Source organism: Carcharhinus amblyrhynchos, chromosome 12, assembly GCF_965287045.1.
Source record: "Carcharhinus amblyrhynchos chromosome 12, sCarAmb.v2.hapA, whole genome shotgun sequence".
Classification (NCBI taxonomy): Eukaryota; Metazoa; Chordata; class Chondrichthyes; order Carcharhiniformes; family Carcharhinidae; genus Carcharhinus; species Carcharhinus amblyrhynchos.
Window position 1 is genome coordinate 35443874 of NC_137335.1, and position 12126 is coordinate 35455999.

At 40.5% G+C, this 12126-nt stretch overlaps 1 protein-coding gene across 5 annotated transcripts in view; it reads left to right on the forward strand.

The window, feature by feature from the left end:
• Positions 1 to 12126, forward strand: part of pde10a (phosphodiesterase 10A) — a 455060-nt gene that overhangs the window by 428376 nt on the left and 14558 nt on the right. For all 5 annotated transcript variants that reach the window (XM_080200357.1, XM_080200352.1, XM_080200353.1 and 2 more), the window contains 2 exons: positions 5190 to 5270; positions 11499 to 11587. In XM_080200357.1, the coding sequence (XP_080056483.1) occupies positions 5190 to 5270; positions 11499 to 11587 (170 nt within the window). The remainder of the gene's footprint in view (positions 1 to 5189; positions 5271 to 11498; positions 11588 to 12126) is intronic.

The following is a 12126-nucleotide window of genomic DNA, read 5'->3' on the forward strand; positions in this document are numbered from 1 at the left end:
ATATCTATGGAAATATTTATACTTAACATATTCTGTATGTTCCATTATGTCTTTAGTTTGTTCAGGCATATAGTAGCAGGGACTAACGAATTGTGTATTAAGAGATAAATAAATATGATAAACCATTGCTGTACAGAATTATGATACCTATAATTATTCTTACAACTTTTTTTCAGGTAAGATAGTTCAGCATGTTCAGTTCTGTTTATTTTTAGGAATCAGAATGAATCATTGAACAATTATGGTTAGCGGGTTATTGAGTTTCAGAACCATCTTTAAAATCTACTCTGGTGCTAAAAGGAGAAGTTATGAGTTGTCTCCCAAGAGTTTTGAGGTGCTCTGTTTGGTTCCCCCTATCCTCAGGCTGATGAAAAATTTCAAAGCATTTACCAGCTTTATCTAATAGAAAAATCAGCTAGGTGTTCCTTTCTGATTTCTGTTCAGTGACCCTTGCTGCGAAGAAAACATAACCTTTTAGTTAAAGCAAAATTGAGGAAATTTCTGATGTCTTCATCTGCTGATACCCTGCTACACTGAATTTTAATTTCCAAAGAAGAGCGGGGTTGGGTTGTTGAAATTATAAATCTTTAAAAACCTCAAATCTGAATCACCTCTGGACATAACAGAAATGGGAAACTTGTCATTTGATTGGCTGCTAAGTGCTTTCTGTCAGAGACAGTGTATTAATAGCCAGCTTAAGACACCAAAGTTAAGGTAAATCGACAAATAAAAAACTAAAACTTTGAAATAAAAATAAAATAGCTAAAATAAATACCTTAAATGTATGCCTGTGTAATTAAGAAACATATAACTTTTAGTAATAAGTGGTACTAGCATTTAATGAGTACGTTGTAACATACATAAGAATTATTCTAAGTTAATTAAGAAAGTAATTAAATCAATGAATAGGATCACTACTAATGGCAGGACAGGTGCAGCTGTGGAATGTTGATTTTTGGTGATCCCAGACAAACACATTTGCAGGAATTGTAAGCAGCTAGAGGAATATTTTTCTGGAAAATATTGTACATCATAAGGAAGGGGGACAAAATATAAAAACAACAAAGAATGACTGAAAGATTAATAAGAAGTGCAAAATTTGAATACAAGAACAAGCTAGCGAGAAATATAAAGACGGATCATAAAGATTCTATAGATATTTTTAAAAAAAGAGTTAACAGAGTGAGCATTGATCCTACAGAAAATATGTCTGGGGAATTAAGAATGTAAATTAAGGAGATGGAAGACAAATTGAACCAGTATTTTGCATTGATCTAAACTGTAGAGGATACAGGTACCATCTCAGCAATAGCTGGAAATCAGGATTTGGAAGGGAGGGAGGGATTCAAGAAAAACGCCCCCAGGGAAGTAAATTGTTGAAACTGCAAGTTGAAAAGTCCCCAGATCCTGATGGATTTTATCCAAGACTCTTAAAAGACGTGACCAGTAAGATGGCTGATGCTTTGGTTTTTAATTTTCCAAAATTCACTAAATTCAGGGAACATTCCATTAGATTGGAAAGTAAGTAATGTAACTCCTTTATTCAAAAAGAGGGGGAGATAGAAAGCAGGAAACTGTAGGCTTATTAGCTTAGCATCTGTTACAGGGAAAATGTTAGAACATATTGTTAAAGATGTTACTACACAGCACTTAGATAAATTCAAGACAATCAAGCGGAGCCAACTTAATATTGTGAATCATGTTTAACTAATTTATTAGAGCTCTTTGAAGATGTAGCATGCTGTGGATGAAGGGGAACCTAAGTACTGTACTTAGATTTTCAGAAAGCACCAAAGGTGCCACATCAAAGAACATAAGAAATAGGAGCAGGAGTAGGCTAACTAACCCTTCGAGCCTGCCCCACCATTCAATAAGATCATGGCTAATCTGTCGTGGCTCAGTTCCACATTCCCGCCCTCTCCCCATAACCCTTAATCCCCTCTCTTATCAAAAACCCATCAACCCGCGTCTTAAAAATATTTAGCGAGGTAGCCTCCACCACTTCAACGGGCAGAGAATTCCAGAGATTCATCACCCTTTGAGTGAAGAAGTTCCTCCTCAACTCCGTTCTAAACCGCCCCCCCTTTATCTTGAGGCTGTGCCCCCTAGTCCTATTATCCTTTCTGAGTGGGAAGAGTCTCTCCACCTCTATCCTATCCATCCCATTCATCATCTTATACGTCTCAATGAGATCTCCCCTCATTCTTCTAAACTCTAACGAGTACAAGCCTAATTTATTCAGCCTCTCCTCATAGCTCAACCCCCTCAACTCCAGCATCATCCGCGAGGGGGATTGAATATAAAAGTAGGGAGGTCTTCCTGCGGCTGTATAGGGCATTGGTGAGGCCGCAGCTGGAGTACTGTGTGCAGTTTTGGGCGCCGTACTTACGCAAGGATATTTTGGCCTTGGAGGGAGTGCAGAGGAGGTTTACTAGACTGATGCCGGAGTTGAGGGGGTTGAGCTATGAGGAGAGGCTGAATAAATTAGGCTTGTACTCGTTAGAGTTTAGAAGAATGAGGGGAGATCTCATTGAGACGTATAAGATGATGAATGGGATGGATAGGATAGAGGTGGAGAGACTCTTCCCGCTCACAAAGGATAGTAGGATTAGGGGGCACAGCCTCAAGATAAAGGGGGAGCGGTTTAGAACGGAGTTGAGGAGGAACTTCTTCACTCAAAGGGTGGTGAATCTCTGGAATTCTCTGCCCGTTGAAGTGGTGGAGGCTACCTCGCTAAATATTTTTAAGACGCGGGTTGATGGGTTTTTGATAAGAGAGGGGATTAAGGGTTATGGGGAGAGGGCGGGAATGTGGAACTGAGCCACGACAGATCAGCCATGATCTTACTGAATGGCGGGGCAGGCTCGAAGGGCTAGATGGCCTACTCCTGCTCCTATTTCTTATGTAAACCTCCTCTGCACTCCCTCCAAGGCCAAAATATCCTTGCGTAAGTACGGCGCCCAAAACTGCACACAGTACTCCAGCTGCGGCCTCACCAATGCCCTCTACAGCCGCAGCAAGACCTCCCTACTTTTATATTCAATCCCCCTCGCTATGAAGGCCAGCATCCCATTCGCCTTCCTGACCACCTGCTGCACCTGCAAGCTGGGTTTTTGCGACTCATGCACAAGGACCCTGAGGTCCCTCTGCACCGTCGCCTGCTGCAGTTTTTCACCACGTAAGTAATAATCCTTCCTACCATTATTCCTACCAAAGTGGACCACCTCGCACTTGCCAACATTAAATTCCATTTGCCATTTCCTGGCCCATTCGCCCAGCCTATCTAGATCCTTCTGTAGACTCTCCACACCCTCCGCACAATTTGCCTTTCCTCCAATCTTGGTGTCATCAACAAATTTCGACACCCTACACTCTGTTCCCTCCTCCAGATCATCTATATAAATGGTAAATAGCTGAGGCCTCAGCACCGACCCCTGGGGCACTCCACCAGTCACCATCCGCCAATCCGAATAGCACCCATTGACCCCCACTCTCTGCCTCCTATTTGACAACCAATCCTCTATCCACGCTAACACCCTACCCCCAACTCCATGTCCCCTGACCTTCTGCAATAACCTCTTGTGAGGTACCTTGTCAAACGCCTTCTGAAAATCAAGAAAGACCACATCCACCGGCTCTCCTCTATCCACCGCTCTAGACACATCCTCATAGAACTCCAGTAAATTTGTCAGACACGACTTCCCTTTAACGAAACCGTGCTGTGTCTGCTCTATCAAGCAATTCCTCTCAAGATGCCTCGCTATTTCCTCCTTGATGACGGATTCTAACATTTTACCTACAACAGACGTTAAACTAACCGGCCTATAATTCCCTGCCTTTTGCCTGGCACCCTTCTTAAACAACAGCGTAACATTAGCCGCTTTCCAATCTTCCGGCACTTCCCCGGAATCCAGTGACGTCTGGAAAATAACCACCAAGGCATCCACTATCACCTCCGCCATTTCTTTCAGAACCCTCGGATGCATTCCATCCGGTCCTGGCGACTTGTCCACAATCAGTCCCTCCAGTCTGTCGAGCACCTCCTCTCTAGTAACAGTAATGTCATTAAGACCCTCCAGTCCTACCACCTTTCCATCTCTAACACCCGGCAAATTATTCACGTCCTCCTCCGTGAAGACAGAAACAAAAAAGTTATTCAGGACCTCAGCCATATCCCCATCCCCTACCACTAAGTCCCCCTTCTCATCCTCTAAGGGACCAACGTTCACCCTAGCCAGCCTCTTCCTTTTTATATATTTATAAAAACTCATGCTATCCTTTTTTATATTAAGCACAAGCCCAGCTTCATAGTTTCTCCTACCCTTCTTTATCATCTTCTTTGTCGATCTTTGTTGACATTTAAACCTCTCCCAATCCTCTTCTCGCCCACTACTCTTAGCTACTCTAAACGCCTCCGCTTTTAACACTTTCCTTCACCTCCTTCGTTATCCACAGCTTATTACCTCTCCTCCTACGGTCCTTTTTGACCAGTATTCAGGTACAGCAAGTAATTAGCAAATTGTTTATTCCAAGGGGAATTGGGTACAAGAGAAGGAAGATAATTCTTCCTACACAGGGATTATACAGTTACTCAGGGCATAGGTGCTGCCACATTTGGATTACTATGTGCAGTATTGGTCTTTGTATTTAAGGAAATATGTTAATGCAATGGAAACAATTCAGAGAAAGGCCAGGATTTTCAGCTCCCATTTACGTTGTGCAAGTTCAGTAGCAAGAGCAGAAAATAATGCACGAAGGTCTTCGTCACGTTTCACATTGATGCAAATGCGGAACGCAATTGCCCCTTAGCAGCAGCAGGCAACTGTTCTAGAGTGTGCCCCCCCCACCTGGCTGGCAGCCAAGCTTATCATTCAATGTGATGCAGCACGCAGGCTTCTCAAACCTGCCTCTCTTGTCAAGATTCAACCCATACTACACGTGATGACACAAGTGGAATGACCAACTTCAGCAATTCAATAAATGGTTGGAACCATGCCGCAGCATGCATCAGCCTTTTGTTGGGGTGTAGAGAAAGATCAGGAATAATGATTTGCTGGCACAAGTTTGATATGGCAATTCTACTATAAATTCTCTTCATAGTTGCAGTTTTTAAACCAACATGTACTCTGACACTGATTGAAAAGTAGGACCATTTGATTTCTATTAATTGAATCATATTCTTCATGTAGGGTGACGACATGAAAAAAATGGGAATGCAACCCATTCCTATGATGGACAGGGAGAAAATTGAAGAGATCCCCAGTGGTCAGGTAAATAACATCAATTTGTGATTACAACTTATCTTCGGAAAATCATGATTGATCTGTGTTATGAATTTTCCTTTATATGATATTTCAAAGCAACTTGCACTTCATCAACACACATTGGCACAGAATCTAATTATCCTTGCTTAAGGTTTAAATTTGTTTTAATGCTCATGATCCAAGTGACTTGCCTACATGTGCACACACTCAGCATGTTGAAAATTAGATTGTGTTTTAGGCTTTTCAGAGAAAAGTTCAGAGTGTTTTTGTTAATAACTTTAATAAATTGTACAGCAGAATTTATTGTAGGCAACCGGGGTATTACCCATTAGCTGGACGTCTGAGGGTGGAAACCACCCCTCTCCCTCACATCACTGCCAAGAGCTGCTGACCAAAAAGAAGCCAGCAATTGCAACGTGGCAGTGTTTGCTTTTCAGGCATTCTGCATGGTGAGTCCCTACTGCTATTGGTGAATACCACCAGCAGCACGGTGAGGCCCTTAGGTTGGCTTTAATTTCCAACTCACAAGCCTCAATTGGCTCTGGGTCAAGAAGACTTGTGAAAGAGGGTTTCCCACTCCAGGTTTCAATGGTAAGAAGGCAGCTGGATTCCCAACTATTACTCTGCTGCTCAGTTAAATGCCTTCCCACCACCAAATCTTTTCACAGGAGGCCACTAAATTCCACTGTAGGATTCATAAGTTTCTCTATTCTCTGAAATCCTTTCAAACACTCAGAGGTGGAATATCAAAACTGCGCAGCATTCTAACATTAGCAATACACGTTGAGAGAATTAGGAGAATCTTAATAGATGGTGTAATCTTTGAAACAAATAAATCTATGAACTCAACATTAACAACTCTAGCCTTTATAGATATGGTGCCTTTAAATTATAAAAGTTTCTCAAGCTGCTAAACAGGAAAGTTATTGGACTAAATTTGGCAACTTCTCACATTCTTGTCTTTTCAATGGCCAACACATCATTTGAGTGGTTGACTAATCAACTAATATCATAATTGTTTATACATCCTCTTTACTTAAATTTTTTAGCCATAGCAGGTGTTATTTGTGAACTCAGATTTCTGTATATTACATCAATGTAAAAATCCACATCTCTATTTAAAACTATCCTCATTTTTGTTGAATCTGTTGGCTCATTTGCATCCTCCAGCAGAAGCATTTTTATAGAACATAGAACATAGAACATTACAGCGCAGAACAGGCCCTTCTTTTAATAACTTAATAACTTTTTAATAACTTTTTAGTTATTTTACTTGTGATACCCAAATGCAATAACGCAATTGTGATGGTCAAAACAGTCACCTTATTTTATATACAGCGAATAATCTGCATGGCCTATTTGAATCTGTGTTCATTTCCTTTTTCTCTTCATCCAATCATTTTGTTTATTAGTCTTGAAGCTTTTAATCACGACTTGACCTAAAGGCTGAATGTGGGCTCAAAATTTTGATTCTTCAAATTCCAGTTAGTTGGTAACAATTAGGATAATCTTTCTGTTCTGTCTTGCTGTAATCCAGTCCAATTCTTATGTCCACCCTATGTAATATTCTGCTGTCATCCAAGCTTTTTTGTTGTTCACTTGTGTACTGTCCAGCTTGCTTTCATTCTTGAGACTTCACTATTCACAGATTTGCCAATGCACCTAAGAAATCTTTATTCACTTCTCATGCAAGAACCAGTATCTTTATGATCCCCATGGAGACTAATACCTTTTAAAATAAATTTGAATTCCCAGTATCTGACTTGAAACATCTCACAGAATTTCAAATTTCATAATTTTTAATGCAATTAACAAGCTAAGAACAGCATTGTCAAAGCACTAATAAGTAAACAACTTGTACAACTGTAAAGATATCCCATTTAACATTTAAAATGACCAAAAATTCCACCCTGTGGTTATACTTTAGATGGCCTCTTAAGTGGACACTTCATGTTCCAGAACCCAGTCCAAAGCTATTCTCATCTCCCAAAGGCTTACTTCCTTTTTCCTTTTCCATCAGGATAACCTCTTATCATCAAATTGACTTTCACAGTGAGGAAGATTCCTTCCTCTAGTCAAAGTTAGGTGAATCTTAAAATCCTCAAAAACTTGCATCTTGCACCTTCTACCCAATTAATCAATCTAGGCCTCACTGTCTCCATAACAAACAAGCAACTTAAGTTGAGAAGGATTCGGAGCAGTTGCCTCCATTACTCTATTTTACAATAAACATATAGCCCCAAAACTTAAACCTCTAATCATTGTATTTGTAACAGCAAGGAATGCAAAATACTATCTCCTATTTGAGAATTACTGCCCTTTGAAGCCAAACATCTTGCTTGAAATGAATTGATAAATCAGGAGAAAGAAGATTCTGTATTTAAAAAAAAACATGCTCTGGGTGGCACACAATAATTCAGGGAACTAAATATGATACTAATGTTCAGCTGTTCTTGGTGGTTTGGTCATACCACTGATCATTTGGAACACCATTCAGTGCCACTTCTTGAAATTGTAAGCTCAGCCATGACTGCCTTTCATATGATGAAGCCAAGTCATGCTGGCCCTAAATTTATGCCTGTTAGTACCGCTTCTCAAATACAAAGGTGTGGAAATTACACTACAGAGCTCTGATTAGACTTCATCTCGAGTACTGCATTCAGTTCAATTCCTCGGTTCGATTCATCCTTGCATTTCAGGAAGGATGTTTTGACCTTGAAGTGGGAACTGCGCAGCTGTAGTAGAATTTTTTTTGTTAGTCCATGTGATGTGGGTGTTGCTGGCAAGGCCACGTTTATTTCCCAACCCTAATTGCTTTGGAAAGTTGGTGCTTGCACACAGCAAGCTCTGTTGCATAGTTGTGCTTACAGTGTTGTTAGGTAAGGAGTCCAAGGATTTTGACCCAACGATGATGAAGGAATGGTGATAGATTTCAAAAGTCAAGTTGTGTGATTTAGAGAGGAATTTGAGCTATTAGATTTTGTTATTCTATCCCGTTTGGCATGGTGGTAGTGCTACACAACATGAGACTCCTCCACAAGAACTGTACAGTAATGACACCTATCAGTACCATCATAGGCAGATGCATCTGCAACAGATAGGTTGGTGAGGATGTGTAGGTTATTTTATCACTTGTGTTCATTCTCTCAGCACCTTCTGGATGGCAAATCTAGTCACTAAGTCCTCCAGGACTCAGCCTACTTGGTACAGGATTGTGCTACAGAGCTACTCTTGGTAACAAAACATAAAGGACCCTGACTGTTGAGGGCTTTGTTGGTCAGCCTTTTAATTGATCACAGCTTACCCTTTACATAATCAGACCAAGTCACAGAGTTCTCTAGAATAACTGTTTTAATGCAAGCTATATAGCGAGGATCCCAGAAAGTCACAGGCCAATGTGGGTAATGAGCCAGAGCCCAGAATGCAGGAATACACAAGCAATTATAGTTTCAAATTTGATTGGAAGTAGTTAGCAAATACCAGTCAAGGTATACGAGTTATCTCTATCTGCTCACATTTACTGATTAATATTGCATCATTCATAAGCTACAGATATTAAAACTACTCACAATCACCTCACGCTTGCTTAATTACAATATCCAATCAGTGTGAAGACTTAAGCATGTTAGTTGACCTAATTCATCATTGTTACAAGTTATCATTGATGTCCCAGTTGTGCCTGTGTATATCACTCCCTCCTTCCAGTTCCTGATGTCTGATTTAATGAATTCTCTCAGACTAAGAGACTTGGTGCTTATCTGAAGACTTTTATAAAGACCTCTGGCTTTTTTCCTCATAGCAGCTTGTGTAATTTTTAAACTTTTGATTATTAACCCTTTCGCCTAGTGATAATGCCATTGAGCATTCATTTTGTGTCGTTGCTATCTAAATGCATCTTCCAAGTGGTGTTCAACGTCAAAGAGTTCTGGTTTATTAGCTGATGAAGGATAGATAATAGATGGTAATCAACAGCATATTTCCCCTCCCAATAGGATCCACAGTCAAAGTTGAGAATTCTGAGAGCTGTTCCTTTCTGACTGTATACCAATGTGCCACCACCTCTGGTGGTTCTATCTAGCTGTACTTTTTATTTATTTATGGAATGTGAGCATCACTGGCTAGGCCAGTGTTTGTTGCCAATTCCTAGTTGCCCAGAATATGGTGGTGAGTTGTCTTCTTGAACTACTGCAGTCCAGAGGTGCAGGTACACCCAAAGTGCTGTTTTGGAGGGAATTCCAGGATTTTGGCCCAGCAAAAGTAAAGGAACGTGATATATCTCAAAGTCAGGTTGGTGAGTTACTTGGACGGGAATCTCCAGATAGTGATATTTCCAGATATCTACTGCCCTTGTCCTTCTAGATTGTAGTTGTCGTGGGTTTGGAAGGTGCTGCCTAAGGAACCTTGGTGAATTCCTGCAGTGCATCTTGTAGATGGTGCACTCTGCTGCTACTGTTCGTTGGTGGTGAAGGGATTGAATTTTGTGGAAGGAATAACAATCAAGCGGTCTGCTTTGTCCTTTATCAAACTTTTTGAAGGTTGTTGGAGCAAGTGGAGAGTATTCTATTTCATTCATGATTTGTGCCATGTAGATGGTGGGCAGGCTTTGGGGAGTCAGGAGGTGAGTTACTCGCTGCAGAATTCCTAGCCTCTGACCTGCTGTGGAAGCCACAATATTTCTATGGCTAGTCCAGTTCAGTTTCTGGTTGATGTTAATCCCCGAAATGTTGATGGTTGGGGTTTCAGGGATGGTAATGCCATTGTGTGTCAAGGGGCTATGGTTAAATCCTGTCTTGTTGGAGATGGTCATTGCCTAGCACTTGTGTGGCAAAAATATTGTCACTTGTCATTCCAAGCCTGGATATTGTTCGGGTTTTGCTGCATTTGGACATGGACTGATTCAGTATCAGAGGAGTTATAAACAGTGCTGAACATTGTGCAGTCGTCAGCGAACATTCCCACTTCTTATGATGGAAGAAAGGTCATTGATGAAGCAGCTGAAGATGGTTGCGCCTAGGACACTACCCTGAAAAACTCCTGCAGTGATGTCCTGGAAGTGAGATGATTGACCTCCAACCAACAAAACCATCTTCTTTGTGCCAGGTATGACTCCAACCAGGTTCCATTGAGTCCAGTTTTGATAGGGCTTATGTCATACTTGACCAAATGCTGCCTTGATGTCAAGGGCTGTCACTCTCATATCACCTCTGGAGTTCAGCTATTTTGTCCATGTTTGGTGGGGCAAGATGTACCCTAGGACGGTAATGGAAGAGTCTGGGATATTAACTGAAAGGTATAATTTTGTGAGCATGACTATCAAGCTATTGCTTGACCAATCTGTGGTACAACTCTACCAGCTTTGGCACAAGACATCACATGTTAGGGTGATGGAAAATTTGCAGAGCTGGATGTGCCTTTGTTGTGTCCAATGCCTAGATCCGTACTGGGTTGTCTGTTTGGTTTTATTTCTATTAGTAAATGTTTTAGTGACTTAATAAATCTGAATGCCTTGCTGTACATCTACAGTGACATGAAGACCAGTTAAGGATAGCAGGTTTCTTCCCTAAAGCACATCTGAGTACTTTGTGGGTTTTTACAACAATCCAGTAGTTTCATGGACACCATTTCTGATAGTAACTTTTTAACCCCAGATATATTTAATTAACTGAATTCCAATTCCTCAACTCCCATGGTGGGATTTGAATCCTTAATAAGCTAAATTAGGGTTAAAAGGATGAAAAAGACAAGTTGCATCGATTTTCTTGAATTAAAAAAGATCAATGAGTTATCAAGCTGAAATATTTTAAGATGATCAAATAAATTGAAAGATTTAATTTTCAAAAATCTAATCCCTCTCTAGTGAAAGGGTTCAGAGTGAATGGGTGAGGGAGAGCGGGAGGTGGGGGGGGTTAGGTTGTAACTTCAAAATCTGAGCAAGGCAGTTCAAGGGTAATATGAGAAAACACTTCTTTTGACCAAGGTCAGTGAAAATCCAGAACTCTGCCAATCCTTTCAAAATGATTGTTGAGGCTAGGCTAACAGTGCATTTCAAAACTGAGTTTGGTCAATTTTTGTTCAGCAAGAGTTTTCAGAATCAGGGCAGAGAGATGGAGTTAACTGAATATCCAGACGGGGAGGGGGGAGCGGGTGAAGCAGGGCAGGGTGATGGCTGGTGGCTATTCTTTACTATGTTTTTACGGTAGTTTAAAGAGCTAATATTGTTTTTATTTTACACAGATTGTTTTCTTCAATAGTATAGCCTTGCCTTGTTATCGTACACTTGTGGATATCTTCCCATCAACCTCTCAACTGCTAAAATCTTGCAGGTAGGTATTTCTAACATTGCCCACCTTAGTATGTATCATTATATTAGATATTGTATTTTACTCCGTTGCATATTGGAAGTGAACATATTTAAATACAGAAGGAAATGAAAAGTGTAAAAATGCTTTGTAAAACTTTTCTAGTTCAGCTTAACAATCCAGTGATAACTGGCTCACTTGAAATGACTCTAATAACAATTTATCACAAAAGGTCCCATTGAGGAACAGGCATTAGATATTAAAAGACCTAGGGAGCATCAATCTTTAGCTCTCATCTAACATTCCAATCACTATTAACTGTGGAAAACTCAGTGAAGCGCTTACACCAATATGAAACAATGCAATTGCAATTAAAGGACATCAAAAAGAAGGACCAAGAGCTGACCAGATGGCCCATCGAGGCTCTTCTTCCATTCAAAATGATCATGGTTGATCCTTGGCTTGTACTCCTTTTTTCTGCCCACTGCCCATATTTATTGATTCCAAGAAATGAAAAAGTCAGTGATGGTGCATTCAGAGCACTCTAGGTACTGAATTCAGAA